The sequence below is a fragment of the Apteryx mantelli genome, chromosome 1 (assembly GCF_036417845.1).
Source record: "Apteryx mantelli isolate bAptMan1 chromosome 1, bAptMan1.hap1, whole genome shotgun sequence".
Lineage (NCBI taxonomy): Eukaryota > Metazoa > Chordata > Aves > Apterygiformes > Apterygidae > Apteryx > Apteryx mantelli.
In genome coordinates this window covers 184880867-184908309 of record NC_089978.1, presented here as the reverse complement: position 1 = coordinate 184908309, position 27443 = coordinate 184880867, and the positions used below count along the sequence as shown (strand labels likewise).

Genomic DNA, 27443 nt, shown 5'->3' with positions numbered 1-27443 from the left:
CCCCCGTCTCTCTCCCTCTCCTGTTCCCTGAGACACAACAATATTGAAATTAGGGCAATTAATAACCCTACAATGGCCTCTAAGTGTTGGAGTGAAAGGAAGAGTCGCACGTCTCTCACTTTAAATCAAAAGCTAGAAATGATGAAGCTTAGTGAGGAAGGCATGTCGAAAGCCGAGAGAGGCCGAAAGCTCGGCCTCTTGCGCCAAACAGGTAGCCAAGTTGTGAACGCAAAGGAAAAGTTCTTGAAGGAAATTCAAAGTGCTCCTCCAGTGAACACACCAATGATAAGAAAGCGAAACAGCCTTCTTGCTGATATGGAGAAAGTTTTAGTGGTCTGGGTAGAAGATCAAACCAGTCACAACAGTCCCTTAAGCCAAAGCCTCATCCAGAGCAAGGCCCTAACTCTCTTCAGTTCTGTGAAGGCTGAGAGAGGTGAGGAAGCTGCAGAAGAAAAGTTTGAAGCTAGCAGAGGTTGGTTCATGAGGTTTAAGGAAAGAAGCTGTCTCCATAACATCAAAGTGCAAGGTGAAGCAGCAAGTGCTGATGCAGCAAGTTCTCCAGAAGATCCAGCTAAGATAATTGATGAAGGTGGCTACACTAAACAACAGATTTTCAATGTAGATGAAACAACCTTCTATTGGAAGAAGATGCCATCTAGGACTTTCATAGCTAGAGAGAAGTCAATGCCTGGCTTCAAAGGACAGGCTGATAGCAAGAGAACTAGAATTAGAAGTGGAGCCTGTAGATGTGACTGAATTGCTGCAATCTCATGATAAAACTTTAATGGATGAGGAGTTGCTTCTTATGGATGACCAAAGAAAGTGGTTTCTTGAGATGGAGTCTACTCCTGGTGAAGATGCTGTGAACATTGTTGAAATGACAACAAAGGATTTAGAATATGATATAAACTGAGTTGATAAAGCAGTGGCAAGGTTTGAGAGGATTGACTCCAATTTTGAAAGAAGTTCTATTGTGGGTAAAATGCTATCAAACAGCATCACATGCTACAGAGAAATCCTTCATCAAAGGAAGAGTCAATCGATGCAGCAAACTTCATTGCTGTCTTATTTTAAGAAATTGCCACAGCCACCCCAGCCTTCAGCAACCACCACCCTGAGCAGTCAGCAGCCATCAACATCGAGGCAAGACTCTCCATCAAAAAGATTACGACTCGCTGAAGGCTCAGATGATGGTTAGCATTTTTTAGCAATAAACTATTTTTTAATTAAGGTATGTACATTGGGTTTTTTAGACATAATGCTATTGCACACTTAATAGACTACAGTATAGTGTAAACATAACTTTTATATGCACTGGGAAACCAAAAAATTTGTGTGACTCGCTTTATTGCAATATTTGCTTTATTGCGGTGGTCTGGAGCCAAACTCGCAATATCTCCAAGGTATGCCTGTATATAACTTAAAAACGCCACTTTGCTAGAGTGTCATTGCAATGGAGTGACTTAGTCTAACATACAAGATTTAGACTTTTTTCTTCTGAAGGCAGGATAGTACTACTATTTTTAGTTCTGTGTAAAAGCATGAAAAAGCCTACAGTTACTAATGCTGTTAGTACAATTGACTATGTTCTCTTTGTGTAACAGAGAACGATTTAGCTGTTACCAGATCACGCTCTCAGAGGAACAGTGTAAAGCCTGGCTGCTGCCAAAAGGGGCTGCCCCCCTCCTTCCCCATCTTCGCTGTCCTCATGTAGTTATTTTGTGCCAAATTTCATGTTCACATAATCCCATAATGAGCCATTCAGGAAGTTGAAGTGGCAGAAAACTTCCCCATCAAAGTGCATCTCCTTAGTTGCCTGCCACTGTAGTGTCGTGTGAGAATGGATATAAAGCAGAGAGACCATGGGTGCCGGAGGGCTTTCTGTGACAGCCATCAGCCTGGCTGTGTTGTAAAACTGTACCCTGACCTTCCCTCCGCGACTGAAGGAATATCCTGTCAGATGAATGGTTATGTAGACTGGATTTTCTGAGGAATTTGCCTTCACTTGAAGGATTCAGAAAAGGGATCTTTAATTTACTTTGGCCCTGTTGGGTCAAAATCCTGTATGGTCGGGGACTGTGCAAAGTGTGAAATGTAAATTGGGATCCGTGGGTTTTATGGGAGGTTTTATATATTTAGATAAACATGTAAACAGCACTCATTCTGGCTACTAGCAGATCGCTTATGTGCAATTTCCTTCAGCTGGGCAGAGACCACAGGTCCATAGCTGGTTATAGCCTAGCTGAGTTATGTGGTGGGTATGTAGTAACTACCTAGTAACTACCTTTGCAAACAACCAAGGTTTAGAAAGACTATTGATGAGTTTCTAGATTTTCATTTTGAATGCATGGATTTCTACTTTTTTTCCTTTTTTTTTTTTTTTTTTTAATCTGGACTGGACAAGAACTTTGCATTTTACTTGTTACATCCAAACAAAAATTTGGTGATTGATCTCTGTTCAGCACATCAGCTGGCCTCTCCAGGCAAAGTGTTTAGATGTTTTTAATAATGTGCTTGCAAACCAAGTGCAAAGCACTTTTGGGGGGGTAGAAGAGGAGGGAAAAGGTGAAGAGAGGAGATATGTCTTTGCTGAGAGATTAGGTTGGCGTTCACGTTTTCCTTCTTCCTCGGACAACAGATGTATGTTCTCCTGACTTCAAGTCTGCACCAAACAAAACCTTCTGCACCTTTCCTGTATGACTTAAACCCTTGCTGTGCACCTGCACTGGTCAAAATGCCCCTATCCAGACTGAGAATGCATAGACCATCATCAGAGAACCACTTTGTCTTTTGTGCACAACAGCATTTTCTACGTCAGCATAAAATGTTCAAGTAGGAAACACAGTTGCAAGTCCTTATTAAATATACAAGGCATGGTTTGCAGATGGTCTCTTTTATTTACAAGCTGGTACAGTTATTAAAGCCTGATAAGCTCTCAGGCTTATCAAGCTTGCAAACCCTTTTCTGAGTATAAAATAGAAGCAATGAATTTCAAGCAAGTAGAGGTTGGGGGCAATTTCTCTCAGGGAGTGGTTTGTCAATGCAGCTAAGATACTTCAACAGCTACTTACTGCCCAGAGAGGCAATTTGCCCCAAGCCCTCTCCTGAGTCAGCCTTAGCACTTGTCTGACTCCATAACAAGACAATTTCTGGTGGAAAACTAATCTTACAAAATAAGTGAATAGCTTTTTGAAATTTACTTAGAAAGCTCTTCACCCTTTTTTGGAAGTTTAGTTTTCCAGCCCCAAACAATCTCACCATGGGGTGATACAAGTGCTACTGCTGATTTGAGGAAAGTGGCTGTAATGTGTAGGTGGGGTGGAGGAGGGAGCAAGACCCTTTCAGGAACCGTTGGCTATTGGGCCATGTAACTGCAGTTACATAGGTTCGCTGAACCTTTAACTGAGCCATTTCGGTAAGCTAAGCCAACAGGAAACCAAAGAAAGTACAGTGAAGGAAAATAACAGAAGAAACCATTTTTAACTGATTTACTACCTTGAAACTGCTGTGAAAGGTCTGACAAGCACCAGCACAAGGGAAAGAGCAGAAATTTGTGGGAGAGCAAGGAGGACAAGTGATAAAAGTCAGATGGGGCAGAGAGAAAGTGGGAGGTATTCTGGTGTTAGCAAATATGAGAAAAAAGGAAATGTGCTAGAAAATAAATTTCTGACAAGTCAAAGATTGTTTTAAGTTCCTAGAGTATCAGAAGTGGAAAGGCAAAGATGGAGTAACTGTTCTTTGAGATATGTTTTCTTACTCAGGGGGTTTTCCTGTTCTCTGCTGATTGCTCACATTCATTCTGGTTCACACATGGGGCGCTGTATTTGTCCACAGTTTCTACTGGGCCATTACACTGGATAATTCTGATTTGTTCTGAGGTGGGTATCTGGAGCTCATGTGAATTATGCACATTGTAGGAGGACACGTACTCTTATGGTTTGCAGAGACTGGTTGTCAAATTTTGCATTTGTTGCTCTTGGTTGTCAGATTTTGCATTTGTTGCTCTAGTAAGAAAGTTTTTCCTTCTCACATTCTGTTTCTCTGCCCTTCCTTACTTATGTTCATTGTTTTCTATATCCCAGACATTTCAGAAAAGTAGGAGATACCAGGGTCCAGCACGGGAAGTTTTTTATCCGATACGTATTTTTTGACTATCAGCACTAGCTACTATTCTACTGAATTGTCCTAGATGGCTTCTTACCTATGCGACAAGAAGAAGAGTATAATTTGTGTACTAATTAACATAAATGCTTTTGGATTCAAATCTTCTAGTGAGTATTTGTCATAGTCTGAGAGATTTATGAACAGCTTTGGAATTAATTCTCTGGTGGCAGGCTGGAAAAAAGACAAAGATAGTAAGAGCTGTTGTACATCGTTGAATTGTTTCCCTTCCCTCTTCGTGTAACTGCAGTAGAAATGAAAAAAGCTTACATGATTTGCAGCTATGAAAGGCAGTTCGATCTGAAGTGAAATTAACTGCTTAATAAATTTGCTTATCCTGTTTCAGCTGTGATGCCTGCTAAATATTTAAATTGAATGTAGCAGGCAATTTGACTATAAGACGGCTCACAAACTTATCTTCTTTAGATTCCTAGAAAATTAGAACATTCTTTAATGATATAGGAAATACAATGTTTAATGTGCTTGGAAATATCCAGAGTTACTGTTTTCACCTGACTTATCGGGGAAGTTAGCAGTGCTGTTTTTAGTAAGGTTGCTGTGTGGTACGGATGCAATTGTTTCAATCAAAAAATTTCAAATTTAGATAATTCAATCTGATTTTTTTCTTGGCAAGTATCTACTATGTCTAATTTCTAAAATAATTAAGCTAATTATCCAACTTTCTTCTGGAGCACCTATGTTCCAACAATCTGATTTTTCTCCCAATATCCTTTTATTTTCTAAGTGCCTGACTTTCACATCTATACAAGTGAGAAGACTGTGTGCAACATGTCAGCTTTAGCTGTAATACATATAGCCATCTTGCTAGTATGAAGAGATGCGGCAGTATACAACTGCAGACTGCTGAATCAGAGTTCATAAATGAGAATCCGAGAGGTGAGGAACACCAAAAGTTGTCCTAATACATTGGAAAGAACTGGGGGGAAGCTAAGAAAAAATTTCTAGAGCTAAGCTGTGATGACGTTCACCTCGTTGGTGTCTGTTTTCCTGGTCTTATACTCCGATACAGTTTTCGCATGATTCATACTGTGAAACATTTAAAGAAGGCTAGGCATGATACTCCTTGCATAAAGATCACGATTATGTTACAAATATATCATTCAAAAACGGATCAAATGTGTGAATCATCTTCATGGATTCAAGCTGTGAGGAAGTTTGTGCCCTGGTAAGTGCAGTGAGAAGGGCTGGCAGCCAGACCCAGGGCGTGATGACACTGCAGTCAAAATGCTCTGTCCTTATGTGCCAGAACATGCTTGCTTAAATTATGAATACCAAACTCTGCGCAGAGCATGAAATAATACACTTTTAAGCCATATATTTAGCATATTGGAGTAGGCCACTGTCCTTGAATTTTTCGAAGAGCCACCTGGTCAAAGTCCTAGGAAACCAGGTCTGAATTTGGTATTGACTCTGCTTTGAGCAGGAGGTCAGACTAGAGGCCTCCGGAGATCCCTTCCACCCTGAATGATTCTGATTTCAGCATTGTTTTAAAACGGTTGGTTCCAAAAAGCATCAACATAGGGGGACAACAGTCAGCCTGGTTTTATTCAGAAGCAGAAGCAATCTCCACGCTAAGGGCATTATGCAAGCATACATTCAGAGTGTAAAGAAAGGTATATTGGTGTCTTTTGGATTTTGAGAGGGATTTTGCTAAGATCCATACTAACAATCTGATGAATATTCTTGAAGAATATAAAGCTGACTCATAGGTATCCAGCTGATGACAAAACCCACGTAAAACTGGGTACAGAGGAGGGGAATGGCAGAAATAAACCATACGACTTCTGAGTACTGCAAGATTTTGAAAGATGCAAGGACAGAATGCAAATGTGGCATGGAGCTATTCCGTGTTATACAGAAACATTATAAAAAAAAGCTCAAATGACAATAAACAGGGAATATACATTAATCGTTTTTATTAAGAGTATAAAATGTACCAACAAAGTAAATTTATCAGTTTCACTAAACAGACTTTTGGAATATGCTTAGTGCCTACAACAAGTGAACCAGTGAAATTCTGGAATTCTGATAAAGCCTAAGAAAGTGAAAACAACAATAAACAAAACCTGTAAACAAAAGGTTGGTATCTGTTATACATCAATTGCTCAAGAAAACAGGTTTCTAAGCTTTGGGAAGGTGGTAATTCCAAATGGGAAATGAAAAGAACCAAAAAAGCATTGGAAAAAATGGGGGGAAAAAAACAGTTCTTTAGACTATTTTGCCACCGTGGTTATGCTTAAGTGACATCATGCCTAACTCATAAGGTTATCAGCACCTTACAAAAGCAGCACAGACTACTTTCCATTTATTGTAACAGTGACATGAGGGCAGCGGCAAAAAAAAAAAGATCTTCATCTGAGCTATTTAAGTAAAAAAGTGAGGGCATGAGTATGTGAGAAATACCAGGGTTTAGCGACAAAGGGTGAAACTGAAATTCACGCAGCACCCGGGAAGCACCCTGCGCCGCCCCCTGACGCGGCACTGTCAGGTACGGACCCAAAACATCGCGGAAGGCAGAAACACCACCGCCCTGCCTGAGCGACGCAGCAGAGCGAACAGAAACGAAACCGCAACTGAACCAGCTACGCAGGAGGAAAAAAAAAAGGAAAAAGGAAAGAGGAAAAAGAAAGAAGGCACAGCACTCCTCCCCTGAATCGGCTGTCTATAGTGATTCTAAACGCCACAGCAGCTAAAAGAGCCAAAGAACCCGTGGACCTTTTTTAAAGAGCATCGCAGGTGACTTTTTCAGCGTTGATGGCCGCTTCCCTCCCGCCGCGGGGCGCAGGCGGCCCTGGGGCGAGGGGGGCGGCGGGGGGGCGCCGCGGCGGCCCCGCGCCTCACGGCAGCGGCCGCTCCCGCCTCCGGCCCCCGCGCTCCCCCGCAGGGGCGGCGGCGGCGCCGCTGGCCGCCGAGGGGCTGCGGGCCGGGCGGGCGGCGGGGCGGCGGCGCCTCCCCCCGCGCCGCGCGCCCCGCCCCGCCCCGCCCCGCCTGCGCCGGCGCCGGCGCCGCCTCGGGAAGCCGGAAGCGCCGTGCGGGCAGGGCGCGCGGAGGCTCGGTGCGTGGGGCCGGGGGCAGGGCCGGGGGCGCGGGGCGGCCGGGCGGGCGCTGCCCCTGGCCGCCGGGGCGAGGTGGCGGTCTCCCCCGCGGCGGCGGCGGCCTTGCGGCGGGCTGCCGGGCCGGCGCAGGGCGGTGGCAGGCTGGGGCCGCCCCCCGGGCGGGAGGGAGCCCTCGGCTCCTGTGCAGGCCGCAGCTGGCCCCGCCGCCAAAATGGCATCTGCGGCAGCGGACCGGGCCGTTGCCGCCCTCACGCACCGGGCACGGCGGGCCGGGGGTCGCCGCGGGGGCTCCTGTCAGTCCGGCACTGGCCTTCGGGGTTGAAACGCCGAGAGGGGCGAGGGGTGGGAAGCGGGGGCCTCGGGGCAGGAGGCTTCCTCCTTCCCGGGAGTTGGAGGGGGCTGCAGAAAAGTACAAAACCTTCGCGCTTACCGCGCCCTGCAACGCGAACAGCGTTTACGAGAAACCTCGGCAGCTTCCTGTCAGCTCTGGTGGCACACAGGACCTTGCCTGGTGGCAGAAATATCCCTCGCTTTAACTTAATCACCTGTCCTCGCCTGCCTAGTGAACTTCTGCTTTGTAGCTGTTAACAGGGGAGCTGCCTGCCCTGTGTGCTTCGCTGGTGTGCCTGAGGAAACATGCAGCTTCTTCCTAGCGGTTAGAAGCAGCCAGTGCTCCTTCTGCATTAAAGCGTTAGGAGTTTGGGGGCTGGGGGGGGGAATCAGGTTAGCAACACAGTCTTCTTCCCCTGCAGTCCCCCCTGCTGACCTGTAACGAAGTGGTGCCGCCAGAAGCAAAAAAACACAAAAAGAAAAAGCTGCCCCTAAACCCTTGAAATACTAGTGAGTCGTGGAGGAGAATAAATCAAACAAGTGACAGGAGCAAGACCTTTAGATCTCAGTGTGGAGCTTCTGGCTGATGTAGCATTAGCGTTTATAACCATAAGTGAGGCATGAAGAAATGAAAAGTTCAGTATTAAATTTATTAACAGGACCAGTCATACAGTTAGAGATTTGTTTTCTTTGAATATGAAACTCTTGGTGAGTGAATGAATTTAGGAAGATAATGGGAGACATGGGGAGAAAACAATGTCAGCAAATGCTGAGTACTTAGAAAAGTTCCATTCTGAATTAGTCTAAGAAAGGAAAGATATTGTGAATCCAGAATGGGAAGAGAGAAGAAAACAGAAGTAAAGAGTTGTAATACATTATGGAAGCTATTAAATAATTTTTTTTATAATTTGAAGATGAAAATCAAAGCTGAAGGAGACTTTATGTCTTTAAACTGAAGGCTGTGACTTTGTTATTATTATAAAAATAATATTTTGACAGCAAAGTGTAATAGTGCAACACTGACTTTATTTTGGAGCTGGATATGTTCCTGGGGTTAACATTGACATAATTATATCTTTCTAGTTTTATTACTAAGAAAAGTGAACCTTGAGTACTCATTAGTAATTTACTTTGGTTTTAATCTAATGGATGAAATCCCAGCTCAACTGCCACAAACTTGTCTTTTTTGTTTGTTTTCACCCATTGATCCTGATGCAAATTTAATTTGAAAGCAAGAGGGTGGAGAAAGAGAGTTGATCTCTCTTAAGCTAGCTATAAGCTATGACATTTCTGTCCCTTCAGGCAACATGATGATTTCGTTTCTAATTGGCTACTAAAGTTTTTAGGATTTTAACAGACATTGGAAAAGAAACTCTCTGTTTACTTGATCATTCTTCACACTTGGTGCCTGCTTAGAAAGGATTTATTATGTTTCTGAGTCTTGGTATGAGGTGATGAATGTTGCATCTAACTGGGTGACAAAACACATATTTACTTGTAATGTGCCAGCTGGCATGTTACAATTAGGAGTTTTAATTATGAAAAAGATTTTTTTTTATTGTGTTCAGAGACCATTTTTCAAATGGTTTTCAGAGTGGACTATATATTAAATTTCCTTGCAGATGTCTTCCTTATCCTTTATGCCTGCATCATACAGTTCTTTGGCATCTATAGTAGTTGCCAATTGGGAGAAGTTATTTCAGTATTGTAAGTTGTCGTAGCAGAGTTAACTGAGTAATGTAAGGGGGTTTTTTGTGTGTGGGGGTTTTTTTTAGCCAGCTGTGCTTTTTAGTTCTTTTAATGCATTTTAGCGGCTTGAAAGGATGTCACTGTGTGACAAGCTAGCTATTTGCAGATCCCCAGTGAATCGGTTTAAGAATTGCTGTCTCTTGTTCAATTTGAGGTAGAACCTTTCTTCCCTTGCCTAGGCGTTAAGAACATACATTGAAAGAAGCAGTTGCTTTTTTTTTTTTTAAGCAGGGGTTTTTTTTGCTGCATCATCCTGAATTTTATTTTGGACTACTGTCAAGTCTTTGCATTGCATCTGTGCTTTCTGTATGTTACCTGTAATTGCCAGGATGTTTTGGGACAGGTTGGTAAGAAACTGCGCATCTCGTACAATGAGGAAGTAGCTAAATGAAAGTATAACATCAGAAATTGTTACAAATAGAAGTGTGTTCAGCTGAAATCAGGTGAAATTTTCTGCCTCTCTGCTGCATTGCGTGTGTACGATAGAAATCCCGAGAAGGCTGGAGCTGCAGAGCGTGATGGCTTGCTGGTGCTCTCGAGCTCAGAGCACAACTTCCTCCGCTTCCCTGGGGTAAATGTTGAGAGAGACTTCTGCTTGGGTTTGGTCTGTAAGCCAGTGAGTTCTTCAAAAGTACCCACTACCTTCTGGTAGTAAACAGGCACAGGAGATGCTTTTGTGTTTCTTCTTTCAGTAGTTATGGGAAAGGCCTTTTTATTTACTTTCTTTTTGATACCGGTTAGCTGTTTCTTGTTAATTCCTTCAGTGACTGCCATTAACACAGGCTGCCACAGAGCAGAGTTTAGAAATGTGGGAGAAACATCCTTTAATTTCTTCCCGTGGTGATTGATGGTTCTACCAAGTTGAAAATATTTGTGACTAATTACCTAACCCATGTAAAGCTAGCTTTCTGTAAGAAGGCAGTCCAGTTCTTCTCCAGTTGTACTGAGGTACAAGGCTGTATCTTCTGTTATTTAGTTATCTTCCAGATCCAAACTGATCTTAAAGGTATGCTTATCTGCCACCGTCTCCTATGTTGTGCGTTTTTTGCCATGTGTACTGAATCATGGAGTTCAGTTACAGAGGTCCTGCTCATCTTAAGAACTTGTGCACGAGAATTTCAGTTTTTCCTATAATTTTCATTACTGTATCATTTAAAGACATATTTACAATAGAACAGTGATTGTAAGGCTTTCACTTTTCCAGCTGATTTTTCAAACAAGGTTTGGGGAGTAAAGACCTCAAATGCTGAGAGATGTTGTTAAAGGTGTTAGTTTTAACTTCTGTTAGTGTTGAGCTTGTTTTTTGATTTTTTTTTAATTTCATCTCTTATTACTCTGCTTATTTGTTCTTAATTTCTTCACTATGTCATTGGAGTTGTATTTCAGTTTTTCTAATTAAAAAGTCCCCTTCATGTATTTTAATAAATTATAATTGGGTATATCTAACCTTTTATTTTTAAGGTCAAGAAGAAAACTGACTAATCCAGAGCAAAGATGCAGAGCACTTCAAATTACCTCTGGCTTTTGTCTGACATTCTAGGACAAGGAGCTACTGCAAATGTTTTTCGTGGACGACACAAGGTTTGTGAGGAATTACTAATCTGGGTAGCACGTAAAATTAAAATATTTTCATATGTGAGTAGCATCATGGAATCATGAAAAACTGTTCAAGATCTGGGCATAAGGCAAATGTGTTTTTATAACTATTCATAGGTAGTTTTTGATTGTTAATGTATTCATCCAATGAATTGGAGTTCTATACAGTTATTTCTGTTTTTTTGTTTGTTTGTTTACAGTATGTATTATTAGCCTTTAAAATACTAATAGCTAAAGTTAATTCTTCATTTCTTCATTTTTCAGTTTTATGGAAAAAATACTCCTTGCTTAAGAATTTAAATAGAAATAAAAATCTCGGGTTTTTATTACACGATATGTTATTTTTGTCATTGTTAAATTCTCTTCTCTTGGTATTTTCCCAGTTCTATTAAAAACATGTTTTCTGTGATTTTATGATAACATATTAAGAACATTTCATTTATGGTACAAGATCATATCTAATGAAGTGGCTGTTAATCTATGTCTATGTATTATTAAGTCAGTGCTTCACGCATGTCTAGGACCTGGCTGTAAACCACCTTTCTTGGGTGACACGTGCCTTGACTAATCAATACAAAATAGTGCATCTTTGAGCAATTTTGCCTCATAAATTGTATACTACTGCATGTGTTGTAACCTGAGGAGCTAAAATGGTCTTATTTATGTAGGTCATTTCATTCCTATGAATTTCACAGTACGTGTCACAAAATGAAGATGAGCCTAGTTGTGGTAGTAAAGTTCCCTTTTAGCAATGATATTCTGAAATCAATATGAAGTTTCATATCAGCTGCAGTGTTCTCTGCTTTCCACATTTCTCTCTGTAAAGGAACCCTAAGCCATAGCTAACAGGTAGGGTGCTTCTCCGGCCGAGGGAATTTCAACACAGTGATTCCCCTGTAAAAGCTTGTTATGGTTTCATGGTTGCACCTCTCATCACCCTTGCTGCTCTGAGAAGACAACTTGCAGCTTGGTGTCAATGGGAGAAAAACAGTGCTTGGGCACCAGTGATGCACATAAGTGTGCTGTACAGCAAGCCCAGGGTGAATGCAGGAAAGCTTTGTCCTTAAAAGAATCTGTTGCACACAAGGCTGCTAATGTAAACTCATTCCTAGTGTGGGCACGGTGTGTTGCTCTGGAGTTGCACACTAAACTGGTGTTGTAGGTGCGTGAAAGAGTTGAGGCTCAGTCTCAGTCAAGAACTTTGGTCTCCTGATTAAGCTCTTGGCTGTGCTCCTGACGCTTAGTAGGTACGTTTGAATGTGGTCGTGTACCTGTTTCTTCCATTCAGGGTTTTGCATGAGTGGTATGCAGTGCTTGATGCTGCCTTCATTTAAAAAAATAAAATATTGCTTTATCAGCATAAACAGAACAATAAAGGAAAAAAAGAGAGTAATGTTCAGCCTCCTAAAGTTGTCTCCTAACTTGAGCAGGCCATAATTCTTAACTGTAGCAGCTGCCTGTCTCTCCAATTGGCACAAGTGGCTTAGCTCTTGCTGAAAAATTCTGTTTCTTTTTCAGTGTAGTTTATGGGTCATTCTGGAATGTGTGGCCTTTGTTATGCTAGCTATTCTTTTTTAAAAAACACTTAGATTTTGTGGGTTTGAGTTTCCCTTCTGCTAATCTCCTTACTTCTAGTCTGTTTTAAGCTAGACCAATACATACATATATATTTTTTTATTAGCATCTGAATTTCTAACTTAATACAAAATACTACTTTGAATTATTTCCAGTCCGATTATGCTGGTGCACACGTCTCAAAACACTTGGCTACTGAGTGTGGGTACGTTTACAATCTCAAGCTTCTGTTTTATTAACAACTTGAATATTTTTTTCAACCAGAAAACTGGAGATTTATATGCCGTCAAAGTATTTAATAGTATAAGCTTCCTTCGTCCTGTGGATGTTCAGATGCGAGAGTTTGAAGTACTGAAGAAACTGAATCATAAAAATATCGTCAAATTGTTTGCTATTGAAGAAGAGGTAATGAATCGTTGTTGTGGTCTGAGATGTATGGCAGTAACCACAGTAACTGTTCTTTTTGCTTATAGCCTCAGTTATAAAGGATAAAGTACATTTTTAATTTTACATTTAATTTTGCATTTTTTTATAGATGACTCCCCCTCTTTTTTTTTTTTTTTTTTTGAAAGAATAGGCTTGCTTTCAGTGTTTAGCTGCAGGATGTTCTGATTCTTCAGAGCCAGCTCAAGAAGCCAGTGTCCTAAGCTTTATCTTGAATCAGGTTTTTAAGTTATTTTTATATATGAATATGAAGTATGGACTGCTAAGACAGATAGTTAGCAAACAAGATGAATATAGTTCAAGTACAGTAAACACTTGAAAACTGGAGGTATTTCAGTAATCCTGACAATTTTGTGATTTTGCTTTGTAACCAATTCAAATAATGACATAGTACATGTAGAATTGTATCTGGGTATGAATTACAGTAATATTGCTGGAACTGAGACGGATCAGGTGAAGTGACCAGATGCAGAGATGGTAAAGTAAGAGGAAAGAAGGAGAATTGCTGCTCTCTGCTCTTCCCTGCTGCAGTTTCTTGTTTTTCCACTGTTACCTGCTCTGTAAGGACCTAGAACTGGAAGCTTTCTTAATTTTTTCCCCATTCAAAGTTAGAATGAATGAAACAACGTAAAAATTGGTTTGTACCTCCTTACAAGTCCCAGTCTGTTGGTGGTCTTTAAATCTACCTGCTGATTTTTTTGTTGTTGAGAATAAGCTCCTGTGGCTATACATGATTTCTGATATTGTTTTTACATTATTCACAAACTTTTTTTATTGTTTTCCAGACAACGACTAGACATAAAGTACTAGTTATGGAATTTTGTCCATGTGGGAGTTTATATACTGTTTTAGAAGAGCCGTCTAATGCCTTTGGTTTGCCAGAGTCTGAGTTCTTAATTGTTTTGAGAGATGTGGGTATGTAGACTTTGCATTTTAGTCTAATTTGTTGATTAAAACAAATTCATGCTAGTTTTGTTTATCTTAAAATAACAAGAGACAAGGAATTTAAATGACTGTCAACTAATTTAACAAATGAATACGCTCATACAGAGTCACATCTTTTATTCATATTGGTGTAAGCATTAAGAAGCCATTTTTGCTTAAAACTGATTAAATTTTTTTTTCTGTTTCAAGATTGTTATGCATTGGACTGTTCTCTTGTGATAGTTCATCTCAGAAGTAGAGAAATAATGATGTTTACTCATGTCTGCCTGCTGTTATAAAAATTTTCTCCATTACTTTATGGGAAGGATGTTTGAGAGCAAAAAATACTGTTATTTAGCTGTTGGAAAGAAGAAAGGAAAAGATGCTTAGAATAGTCTTTGGTCTTCTTGTTAATCTGGTGTCCTTTCACGTTCTCCTTTCCCCAAGAGGAAGTAAACACATGTCGTGTTAGTTACATTTCAGTGTTTGTGCAGTGTGTGTCCATATGCATGCGTTTAATTCTTTATTGCTTTTTATTGAAGTGGCTGGGATGAATCATCTCCGGGAGAACGGAATAGTGCACCGTGACATCAAACCAGGCAATATAATGCGTGTTATAGGTGAAGATGGTCAGTCTGTTTACAAACTGACAGACTTTGGTGCTGCAAGAGAACTGGAAGATGATGAACAATTTGTTTCTCTCTATGGCACAGAAGAGTATTTAGTAAGCCCATATGATTTTACTTTCTGTTGAAGTAATGTTTGAAGCCTGGGATCCTTCGTGATGAAAGTTGAATAGGTGAAGTTCAGACCGCTGGGAATTAATATTTAAACCTTCATATTATAATTGTTTTATAACTTTCCACCTTTTTCACCTTGGGTGAGGCAGAGAAGCATCAGTGCAAACAGGCATAATTTTCTTCCCCCCATTCCCTAAAAATGCTTTCTCATACTTCATATCCTAACTGATACTCTCCTCTGCTATGGACCTTTTGCAAATTTAGTTTCTGTTGTTTCAAAATCATCTGGAGGGTTACTGGCCTTCTCTTCTTTACTGTTGTTTTATTCCAGTAGTCTATTTTTAGCAAAATTTTTTAATGTATTTGGGAAACCTTAATAAAGGTGGCTATCATATACCTAGTGAGCATTTTTGTGATACTCTGTTGAAATAACTTGTGTTGTGAAAACTTAAACAACTTCTACAATACAAGCTAACTTCACTTTTTGATTAAAGAAGTAAGTGTTTTGAATGGCGGATTAGATTGGGTTTTTGTTCTTTGTACTGTTTATAAAGCAATTCTAAGTTCTTTTTATCTGTTTCTTTTTCTCTTTAGCATCCAGATATGTATGAGCGAGCAGTTTTGAGGAAAGAGCATCAGAAAAAATATGGAGCAACAGTTGATCTGTGGAGCATAGGGGTGACCTTTTACCATGCTGCAACAGGGAGTTTGCCTTTCCGACCTTTTGAAGGACCTCGTAGAAACAAGGAAGTGATGTAGGTAATTTAGAAGGAGAATTTTATCTATTCATAAATTAAGGCACTCCATGAAAATCTTTTATCACGAATACTTCCTACGCGCACACAGTGAACAATATAATAATAATGGAAATATTTAAGCTATAACATTCTTTAACATTCTTCTTTAGCAAATTTACTTTGTGTGGGACGTTAAGAATTACATGTCAGAGCTCGCTGAAAATACTGATGTTTTTCCACATGTTTTCCTTCACCATTGCACTAGCCTGGTCTGTTGCCCTGTGGCATTTATAACTTGGATGTTCAGACCAAGTTGCTATTTTCTGAAATTTGTTCTTTCAGTGCTGCAAATTTTTGTTGTCCTTTGAATGATTGTCCTTTCAGAAAGTCTTGTAATGCATGCACTAGCCATGAAATTGATGTTTTATTATAGCAGAATCATGTTTTTACTTAGTATTTCACACAGTCAGCTACTGTGGTTGAAGATAACAGAGATAGATCCTGAACGTGAAACAGAAGTCATGTCTGTGATATGCTAGGTGGATTCCATTCCTGTCTCATCATAATATAGTTTTCTCTTTGTTCTTCTTCTGTATTGTATTCTGTATTGTTAGATGGTATTTAGGAACTCTTAATTTGCCAATAACTCCTTTGTACTGGTAGTCCTTGTCATAGCTGACTCCCATTTTTTTAGTTTAAGGAACTGCCCATCCTGTGGTTCTCCCACAGGTGTTCTTGTTACTGTCTTGTATGCCTGATGGAGAAGCAAGGAGCTGGATTATGTTTTGTATGGAACTCATCCTCCGAAAAGAGGAACACAATTGAAATTTTCTGTTGGAAAAAGCCTATAGCTCTTGATTCGTTTCATGAGAAATCTGAGCAATACTAGCCTGTTAGGTACAAAGTTAGGCAAATACCAAATTTTGTCTAAATCACTGGATGTTTTCAAGTTAAAATAACTTCTCAAAGCTGGCTAATACTCATTCCTTCCATCGCCTTTCCTTCTTCCTCCCCAAGTGACTTTTTGGTAGGTAAATGTCATCTCTTGTCATGGAACATGCTAGAAATTAGTCAGGTAAATGCTTAAATTGAACTGCTTTGGAAATCTGTCTTTGATTAACACTTGTGAAAAAACTTCAGCTTCTTCCAATAAGTCTCCTAAACTTTTGTCAAATCTGAGGTGGGCAAAATTGCCTCTCTAGCACAGCCCATATTGTTTCCTTTTCATGAAGGTTACTATTTTAGCATCACTCCTAGCTGTGTCAGTTTGTAAATGAAACTCCCTAATTATTTCATCACCCCTAAACAACAGAGTAGCCTAATGTTTGCTCTCACTTCAGAATCTGTGCTTATATTATTGATTCCCTTTTGAGGATTAGTTTCCTAGACCTATATATAGGAAGTAGTAGTTGAAGATCATATTAATTTTTGGAATACATCACAGGTACAAAATAATCACTGGAAAGCCTTCTGGAGCTATTTCTGGAATACAGAAAGCAGAAAATGGACCAATTGAATGGAGCTGGGAGATGCCTGTTTCTTGTAGTCTTTCAAAGTAAGTTTGAACCTCTCATCAGGTGTTACAATGCTACTTGGTTGGGCTTTTCTTGTTATTCTCTCAGTATCAGGTCTTTGGAACAGAGGTCTGGCTGCTGCAGTTGTTTTCCTTGAACTTTTCAGTAGATCTATAAAGTATATCACTAGCTTATGAAATGTTTTTTATTCCAAACTATCCATATAGTTTTATGACTGCTAATTTACAGTTAGCACCTAAGAATCTGAAGTGGTATGAGTAGAAGAAAGTTTATTTCTTCTCCACCCCAATCTCCACTCACCCTCAGAAAGGAGTATAATGATTTGTTACGAACACATGGTGCTTCATGTAAACCTTGATTTGACATCCCCTCTTTCTTGCAAGAGTGTGACTTCAGACATTCCACAGATTAGGCAGTAGGAATTAAATAAGGAAAAGTTAGTTCAGAGACTTGCGTTTTTTCTAGAAAACAATTCACTTGAGTTCATTTAACATAGTCACATGGTGTCTTTGAAAATTTTATCTCATTTGTTGATATTTTGACTTAATATTTCATAATACTCAGTAGGAGGAGCCATGCAAACTATTTTAGGCATAAAGAGTAATTCTTGCTGATATACATAATGGGAAGCTATGTGTAAAGGGAAAACTGAAATGTATATACCAATGTAATCCAGCCTTCAGTATGTTAAGGATGATTGTCCCTTTTTAACAAATTTCCTTAGCAGTTGTAACATGAAGGATGTGATGACAATGTTATCTTAAAAAAAAAAACAAAAAAACCCACTCCTGTAAGTCATTTAACTATTTATCTGAGACTACTTACGTACTTTAAAATTACAGATGTTCTTAAGTACCTTGCTGAGTGCTTATTCAGAGCTGTTATTCCCTTTCATGGAGAAGGGAGAGAGAAATTGTTCTGTGAACAGACTGTAAAAACAAACTTTCCTGAAAGCCGAATACTTGGATCCATAATGGGTATAGAGTGGAAGCTTATATAAACTCTTGCAATACAGAACTTGCAATTTATAAATATTTTTCATGATACTGCTGAGTTGTTTTCTCTGCTTATTGTGTGCAATAAAGAACCAATAAAGAAAGCAGATTTTTAATTGAATGTCTTTTTATAGTAATATTTTCAAGCAGCATTTAAACAGTATTTGTTGCTATGAGTTAGGTACTAAAGTGAGTTATGAGCCTGGCATCCATTGACCTGTAATGGGGCCATCAATATGCTTCTAAGCCACTGGCATTCTCTTCAAAATGTTACCAGTTTTTACTGGCTGGATTCAAGTTTGATACGTGCATGTATTGTTAAAACTTTGGATGAAGAAGTTTCCTGCGATAGCACAGGAGTAGGATCCAGAAAGTTCCCTGCAGTTCAGATTCTCAAAGTAGAAACACAAGAAACTTAAAATGGCCTTTCTCCCAGGTGGTGATGACCAGAAGACAGTCCTGCGCATTCTTCTTTGCTGCAGTTCTTAGCTGGTCATCATTGCCCTGCTCCCAGATGTCGTGGTAGTCTCCCTTGATCTGCCAGTTGAGCTGCGTGCGTTTAACTCCATCTCAGTCAAGATGAGTTCCATTAGTATTAACAAGTTAAATAATAAGTCTCTGCTAACCCCGTTTATTTGGACTGAAAGCAACATAGAGTGCTCACACAAGCAGCTCAGCTGGCAGACTGTTAAATGGTAGTAACATCCTCCAAAGTGATCAACTGTGATAGGTGTGTTGAGTGAGCTGGGGAACCGATTATTGCCCAGCCGTGGTAGAAGATGACCCTAGCTTGGTGATGTAAGCTCTTTAAATTGCTTGCCATTTTTCCATTGTCTATGAATATTTGTCAAATACCAAAGAAAAAATATTTGGTAGTCAAGCCTAAAAAGGACATAGATAACGTACGAACATTCTGTCATTCAGCAGAGGGGAAAAAAAGAGCTGGAGTGTTGTTCAAGGTGTAAAAGGTAGGCTTGCATTCATGAGAGAGGTCAAATAAAATATTGCAATTGGTCACAACATGAAAAGATTCAAGTTGTCATATCTCTTCCTGGTGTACTCTAGGGGTCTGCAAGTACTGCTCACACCTGTCCTTGCAAATATTCTTGAAGCAGACCAGGAAAAATGCTGGGGATTTGACCAGTTCTTTGCAGAGACAAGTGACATACTGCACCGAATAATAATCCACATCTTTTCACTACAGCAGATGACCTTACACAAAATTTATATTCACAGCTATAATACGTAAGTATTTTCTCTATATTTTAATTTCCTTGCTCTTATTCAGTCAAACAGTACTGTGACCCAAAATCACCAGTGTTACAAATTCACTAGCCTTTCCTTGACAGTTTATCTAAGTGTAAGTTGTAATGGGCTGTATTCATTGCTTATATAAATATGTTGATAATAAAATATTTCTAATAAAAATAAAATAATTGAAGGCTGAATCAACTCATATTAATCTTAATCAGTGACAGAACACACTAATCCTCCATGTGTTACAGTGCTTGAGTTTTACCAACCGAGCCCAGGTTCATATATGCTACTATTAAATACATTTATTTGCAAGATAGTTTTTCAAATAGTGTGTTCAAAACCCTTTTGCTTATCTTGTCATCAAAAATATAAAACATGCACTTCATCTGTGTCAGACATAAAAGTCTTACAGGGTTTCCAAGAGAAGCTGTAGGTGGCATGTTTAGGATCCTGAGTTATATGGAGTTCTTTTTATTATCATCAAGCACTGATATTAGAAGCTGTAAAGTCTTGCTTACAGTTTGATATAAAAATAAATGCCTTTTCTCTGCTTTAGATAATACAAAGAATGTCTTATTCTCTAATATGAGAGCAGATATAATTATTGCATCAAATGCTGTAGATACAGTACTATCCTTTTCTAATTATTCTTTTCCATTCTGAGATTTGTATTTTGAGAGAGCCTGAGCACTATTTTTGCAGATAAATCCTGTTTGTACCTCTAATTGCTGTTTGAACTCTACTTTCTAATTTTTTTGTTATTTATCTTTATTATTATTTAAATGCAAGCTGCCATATTAAGAGGTGACAGTATATTAGTGCTGCATTGGAGACAAACTGGTCCTTTCCGTTAGTGTGTCTAAGTGTGGTTTTTTTTTTCTTTTTTAATTATAATTTTCTATACCTTGTATTCATTGTCTACTGGAAATAGAACACCAAAGTGTCTTTGGTCTTCCTAACCACTGCTGTTCTAGGAGGTAATCTGGCCACCTGTTAGCATCTGGGTTGAATTTCAGGTGTGTGCTGTTTCACATGTAAAACACTGGACTTTTCTCTTGGAGAGACCAACCTCTCCTTTTAAGAAATAAGTATTTTTGAGAAAACTGAAGCATGCTTCCTTCCTCTCATTTGCTGTTGCCTGTTTGTACTGACCTTCAGACTACAAGTCAAAGCAAGTTTGTTTACATAGTCATTTACAAAAATGTGCTTTGGTGGAAAATCAGAGGTATAGAGGGGAGTTTGATATTTTGCAGGAAATAGCCTTTTATTTTAACAGAGCAAGCTGTAGCCTTAGGCAGTACTGCTTTTTTGTTTGTTCTTTTTATAAATCAAATGCTGTATGTCTAAAAACAACTCTTAATTCAACAGAAATAAGAGATGTTTATTTAAATAATACAAAAGCTATGAGTTGCTAAGCTGTTGTATTTTAGTGAATCTAACTAGTACTGAATATGTTGTTTGTATTATAGAGCTGCTATATTTCATGAATTGGTCTACAAACAGACAAAAATACCATCTCAGAATCAAGACCTGATATATGAAGGTCGGCGTTTAATACTAGAGTCTGGCAGGTTGGCACAACACTTCCCCAGAACTACTGAGGAGAATCCTATCATTGTAGTAAGCAGGGAGACTGTGAGCATTGTTGGATTAATCTACGAAGAAGGTACGTGGAAGTCATTTCCTCCTCCTTAGAGCTATCCTTTGTAAATAGTTTTGCTTGTGTAGTTATGGTTTTATGTCTGGTATATCTTAGACATAGTGTTTCAAAAAAATCTCTGTTGGTATTTGAATCTACTTAAGCAGTTCAGTTTTTTGAAAATGCTGAGTATCCAGCATATTTTTACAATAACAGCAGCTGCTTGTAATGTTGCAAGTGCTGTGAATGTGAGCATTTTTGTGTTAAGAGGTAGTGGTGCATACAGAGTTGTGGGATCTCTGAAGTGTTCTGCTCATAAGGAGTTGAAAGGAACTTTATGGGATGTCGTTCAGAGCTGGTTCTGTGGTTCCACTTCTCACTAAGTGGAAATTCAAGTTTTGCTTTGTTTGTTTTATTTCTGTTGAATGTGATTAGTCTTTCTGTTAACAAAGGAGATCTTAACAACTTACCTTTGCTTAAAGAAGATAATGCCATAGCAGAAAAAAACAAATGAAGTTTTTGCATTTGCACTCATCACAGAGTGGCGTAGAGAAGCCCCTGTGCGGGAGACCTTCTTTATAAGAGATGAGCTGGAGGATGTGCCTCACATTGAGGGAGCAGTGTTGCTTTTGTCAGTATGTCCTACCTAGTGCCTGCTAGGGCCAGCTGGCACTCACCCAGAGGTGCTGAAGGAGTGTGAGCAGATGTGCAGTGTGCAGAAGGATCAACAGGGCTTTTATATCCTGCCAGAACTCTCTGGGAGAGTCAATGAGCATGTGATCAAAGGAGATCCAGTTGGTCCTGGCTACTGGGTTTTTTTAAAGGTATGCAGTGAGGTCCTGCCCCCAAGAGTCTTAGTGAAACTAAACAGTCATGAAATAAGAGGGAAGACGGTTTGTCCCATGAGGACAAACATAGGGCTGAAGGATATAAATAAATGGCTTTCTCCGTGATGAGAGATCATTAGTGAAGCCCTGCAGAAATCTGTGCTGTGCAGCATATTCAAAAGAGATCTGGAGAAAGGAAGTGAGACAGTTTGCTGAAGATACAAAATTATTTAGAACAGTTAAGACAAAGGCAAGCTGTGGGCAAAGGCGGTTGTAGGGGGACCACATGATATTAAAAGGCTTGGCAGTAACAGATTAGATGAACGTGCCTGTACATACAGGTAAAAACAATGAACAGGGTGGGGAGGGGAAACAATCTGAACTTCCTGAGGGGCTTAGCACTAATACTGCTCTGCCTTGCCACTAAGGAAAAAGACCCTGGAGTTGTAGTGGGTAGTTCTCTGGAAACATCTGCTCGATGCTCGGTGGCAGTCAAAACGGCAAATGCAAAGTTAGGAATGGACAATGAGCAAAAAAGAAAGCATTATAATGCACCTGCATGCATTTACAGTGCGCCTTCACCTTGAACTTTGCATTTCCAGTCACTTCTAGGCCCTCTTCCCTCTTCTCTCAAATGGGATATAGAAGAATTAAAATATGTTCCTAGAAAAGCAATAGGGATGGTGAAAGAACTGATTAAATAGACTAAAGATTTTCAGCCAAGAAAGAGATGGTGGGGGAGAAGGAGAAGCAGAAGAGTAGCATGCAGACATCTAATTTCATAGACATCTGAGTAGTGTGCCGAAGCTGCATAAGGCTTGCTTACTTTCTCTTCTAATAGAAGAACCATGAAATATCAAATTCAGTTGTTGTGTACAGGTTCAAAACAGTCAAGATGAGATACTTCATTACACAAAGTGTACTTAAGCTGCAGATTTTGCTGTAGGATGTGGGTGTTAAAGGTTTTGATGGGTTTGGAAAGCTTCCATTCATGGAAGAGGGAAAAAAAAAATCTATGAAGGGGTTGTGTTAAACACAAATTTCACCGTATCTCAGGAAGTTCTGAACCACAAATTGTGGGAAGCTGGGAGAATCTGACAAGGAACTACCCTTTGCCCTGTTTTTGTATGCTTCCCTAAGCCTCTGCTACTGGCAGCTGTGGAGGATGCACTGAGCTGGGTGACACCCAGTAAGGCTTTCTCATATAGAGGTGGTCTCGGTAGCAGAACAAAATGGGATGCTTTTTACATTCCTAGCTTCTGACTCAGTTGTGTTTGTGAGTTCTAATAAGTAGTTCTAACATATATACTAGTGTATTTATTATTTTATTAAGACTATTTAAGTCTTTTACTGAAAATAAGAAAATACAGACGTATTTGTTTTATATTTCAGTCTTGCTTCCTAAAGTACATCAACGTTATGACTTGGATGGGGATGCCAGCATGGCTAAAGTAAGTTATTATTGTTTTATTTTATATAGCCAACTCAGATAACAATACTGAAATGAAAGCTACTTAATTTTCAGATGAACAGTGCTAATAAAACTATTTTTAATATGCTAGTGAAGATTCTGATTGACAGAGATGTATATATTACTATTTGTTAACAAGTGCTCCAAAAGTATATTTTGCTAAAGCCAGACTTTATTTACAAAATATTTACTTAACTGCTTAAATGTGATATTATTTCTCACCAAAATACGTAATTCACCAACTTTATTTAACTGTTTGCTTTGGAAATCAAACACAATAAAGAGCTAAGGACTGCTTTCACAAATCATTACTTAAACAAAATTTCCACTGCAATCAAGGAGAGAGTTGTCTGAGTTAGTATCTATGTTAATAGGTTTGCTTCCATTGGAAAAGAATGTGTTCTTACTAGTACCATCAGTTTTAAAAGAAGCTTTCGCTTGACTTTCTTACTAAGGGGAGATTAATATTTTAGAGCAAAGTCAATTAACTGATGGTCTTTCATAATCTGTTGTTCCAGAAAAAATACAAATAACTAAAGTTAGATCATTCTAAATATATTTTTCAGTAAGTTAAGTGTTTTCCGTGTTAGGTTTATTTGATTCCGTAGTTTTAACTTTTTATCCTTTTGAAAGAGCTTGTCTTCTATGTGAAAGTGACTGACTTAATTTTTTTAGGAATTAGTATTTAGACCAACATTAGCTTTATCCATACATACTTCTGAAAAAATCATTAAACATTATCTACTGAGAAATCCATGCAGTGGAAAGATTATTTAACTCTTCTGATTTTCAAAAATCAGTCTTCTAAAGTCCCAGTGCTTTGTTGCTATGTAATGCAGCGATATGGGGGAAGGAGTAGCCTCCTGCTTTTTTGGAGTCCTCAAGTTAGCCAGATTCATAACAGATTTGTGTTCCCCTGAGACAGTGAAAAACTTAACATGAGAAAAATAAAGTTAATTAATTTTTCTCTCAACAGAGAGAAATCTCTAGGACTCTGCAGGAGAGTAGATTTTCAGTTGCCTTTCTTGCAGGTGTTCAGAGTCTCTATGGGAGACAAGTAGTGGATGTTTAATTTTTTTGTCATTATTCTAAAACAACTGAATATGCATAACCGGTGGACTTTGTGACAATCATTTATAGTATGTCTATAAAAGGTTGGCTGCTGAAGAGCCTTGTGTTCAGGCAGGGTAGTCTTAAAAGCATATGTTTTTCTGAAAGCCAGAAGTCTTTCAAATTATTAAATAGAAAGTTGTCAGTTGATATTAGTTACTTAAAATATTTTGCGTTATAATTTCTAAATGGTACAGCAAGCCTGTAAGTAGAATTAGGTGAGTGAAGAGAGGCCCTAACCTTAGGATTTAGAAATTTATCATTTTTATGAGTTTCTTTTAATGTATGTATTTAATACCTGAACTACTGAACAAATGTACTTGTGACTTTCCAGAAAATTAAAGTAAACCCCAAGAGTAAGTGGAGTCATTCTTGTTCATAAAAGACTTATTTTCATCCCTAACTGATTTTCCAGCATAACTGGAAAAACTCATTACCATGTCTAGCTCTGCTTCCATAATGAGTGTTTGATTATCTCCCCACTAATGTTTGGGCAGTTATGCATTTTATACTACCATCTTCATGTTGCTTTTTCTTTTATTAATCTATGTTGCTTTGTTGTGATTAGTTGACTTGAACCAATTGTTAAGAGAATACTAGATTAGTGCTAATGTTGCTTATTTTTTCCACCAGGCAGTAACAGGTATCGTATGTTATGCCAGTAGAGTTGCCAGTTCTTTGCTGCTTTACCAGGAACTGATGCGAAAAGGAATACGATGGCTAACGTAAGCAGTTGACTGAGTTTCAGGGAGCATGATGTATTGTTTTAATTGAAATATGTCTTGGTTGTCAATACATAATTCTGTGATCTTCCAGTACCTTAGGAGGTTTCTTTTTCTCCTTGAATGAGTAGTCTTGAAATTTTTCATTTTTTTCTGACACTGAGGAAACAAAGATCTTTTTGTCTGATAGGAAGTTTTAGGCATTTGCAATTTCACTTTCTCCTCTGATTAATTAAACTATAATCTTCAGTAATGTGCAGGGAAAACTTTGAGTGGCTTGCGCAAGATAGTCTTGTATGACAGTATTGCTAATGCAATTCTAAATGATAGTAAATCCTACTAGCAGTTATAACTGTAGATATATTATTTTATTACTGATTGCTGGTAAGATGGCAGTTGAATACTTTTTATTATATATTAGTGCTTCACTTTTCTAGGGAAATAATCAAGGACGATTACAATGAAGTGGTTCATAGAAAGACAGAGGTTGTCATCAAGCTGGATTTCTGCAGCAGAAACATTGAGAGAGCTGAGAAAATGTGAGTAGAAGCACTATGTGGAATGTACTGATTTTTCTTTGTCTTCAGTGACAACTGTATTTTAAGTTATGTTTGTTTACAGATTTTTTTCAATATGAAAATTAAATTTGAAATGGAATGGATTTGCTAATGGCAGTGACTTAAGCATCAGCCCTAGTAATCAGCTTTCTCAAATTTGAGTGTTAATTTTGCTCCTTTACTTAGTGAGAAGAAGTAATTACTATTTGATAGTGTATGTTCTTTTTCTCCTTTCCTCTCTGACACAGCTCATTTGCTGTTGTTGACTTTAGGAGCTATAGTAAAGCCTGGACAAAGAATCTAGTAGCTTTCCTTATAAATAGTGCTTTTGTCACTTAGTTTGCTTGTGTGCGTTTATTAAGGATGAATTTAAATACTGCCACTTTCACAGCTTTAAGACCTTAGCACTTTTTCCATGGAAGGAATTTTAATGTTCAGATAGGAGATAGAACAGTTGTAAAATATTTCTATAAATTTGCATTAGGAGATCACTAGTTGTGAAGTTGTAAAGGTTATAAAGTTGAAAACATAGGGAAAAAAATTAGGGTTGCTCCTATAATACCAGTTTAGCTGTTGTGCATGTGTGTTGTGACTAGTCTCTACCAGTATGTTTGCATAGCTTTTTTTTTTTTTTCCCCCTCCGTGTCAGCTCTTCCTTATTAAGGATATATTCAATGGAAAGTTGTTGAACGTTTTTCCTTCTTTCATGTGTTGATTACCAAACAGCTTATTTGCTGCAAGCTGTTCATACTTTTACTCCGAAAACAGAGTTATTAGTTTCTTCACTGGCTTTTCTTTAGTATTCCTTACTAAACAGGGCTTCAACAAGTAATTATCCTCATCAGTGTTTATTAGACCTAGCTCTGTGAGATAAGTATCTCTGAGATACTGTTCCTGCTGTACAACTTGTGAACATAAGCACATAAAAATAAAGTTCAGAAATATCCACAGATACTTCTGATGCCAAATGGAGATGCTCAGGCCATGATTTTTCAGACTGCTTTATTGTGTACTATTTTATATGTTTAAACACAGTCTCCGTTACCCTTAGTTGTAGCAATGAGTGCTTGCTTTTGCAAATCAGAAACTGATTCTATATCAAGCATTTGTAAAATAAAAGGCATAAATCTTATAATTTGGAAATCCTGGTTTAAATTACTTGCCTAGCCTTCAGCTATCTTACAGTGTTATTCTTGCTTTTATTGCAGTCCCTTTTCATCTTTAATGAATGAGGTAGAGCTCTATAAAATGGATCCTTTGGCAAAATTAGTATGTGAACCTCTTTCTGACTGTCACAGTACATGCATATAAGGAGGTCAAAAGTAAACTGCACAGAAAGTCATCTCTTGTCCCTCTTCTGATTGGCTTTAGATTAGTTTGCAACTCCAGTGCATTCAACAGCATCTCATTTACCTCATGAAGTTCAGTAAAGGGAAGGAATAACCCCATGCACCAGTACAGGTTGGGGGTTGACCTGCTGGAGAGCAGCTCTGCAGAGAAGGACCTGGGAGTGCTGGTGGACACCAAGTTAAGCATGAGGCAGCAATGTGCCCTTGTGGCCAAGAAGGCCAATGGTATCCTGGGGTGCATCAGGAAGAGTGTTGCCAGCAGGTCGAGGGAGGTGATTCTCCCCCTCTACTCAGCCCTGGTGAGGCCACATCTGGAGTACTGCGTCCAGTTCTGGGCTCCCCAGTACAAGAGGGATGTGGCACTACTGGAGCAAGTCCAGCGAAGGGCCACAAAGATGATTTAGGGGACTGGAGCATCTCTCTTATGAGGAAAGGCTGAGAGAGCTGGGCCTGTTTAGCCTGGAGAAGAGAAGACTGAGGGGGGATCTTATCAACGTGTACAAGTATCTGAAGGGAGGGTGTCGAGAGGATGGGACCAGACTCTTTTCAGTGGTGCCCTGCAACAGGACGCGAGGCAACGGGCACAAACTGAAACACAGGCAGTTCCATCTGAACATGAGAAAAAACTTTTTCACTGTGAGGGTGACA

At 39.1% G+C, this 27443-nt stretch overlaps 1 protein-coding gene across 3 annotated transcripts in view; it reads left to right on the top strand.

The window, feature by feature from the left end:
* The first annotated feature begins 6121 nt into the window (after positions 1 to 6121).
* TBK1 (TANK binding kinase 1) overlaps positions 6122 to 27443 on the top strand; it is a 31635-nt gene continuing 10313 nt past the window's right edge. The window contains exons 1-12 of one of the 3 annotated variants that reach the window (XM_067314085.1): positions 6122 to 6918; positions 10779 to 10898; positions 12753 to 12893; positions 13718 to 13847; positions 14399 to 14580; positions 15191 to 15351; positions 16778 to 16888; positions 18929 to 19108; positions 20590 to 20786; positions 22979 to 23037; positions 24801 to 24892; positions 25327 to 25428. In XM_067314085.1, coding sequence (XP_067170186.1) covers positions 10812 to 10898; positions 12753 to 12893; positions 13718 to 13847; positions 14399 to 14580; positions 15191 to 15351; positions 16778 to 16888; positions 18929 to 19108; positions 20590 to 20786; positions 22979 to 23037; positions 24801 to 24892; positions 25327 to 25428 — 1442 coding nt within the window. In that variant the 5' untranslated portion in view covers positions 6122 to 6918; positions 10779 to 10811. Of the gene's footprint in view, positions 6919 to 7201; positions 7238 to 9740; positions 9889 to 10778; positions 10899 to 12752; positions 12894 to 13717; positions 13848 to 14398; positions 14581 to 15190; positions 15352 to 16777; positions 16889 to 18928; positions 19109 to 20589; positions 20787 to 22978; positions 23038 to 24800; positions 24893 to 25326; positions 25429 to 27443 lie in introns of those variants that run through there. The other 2 variants (XM_067314078.1, XM_067314092.1) reach the window with 2 other exon arrangements.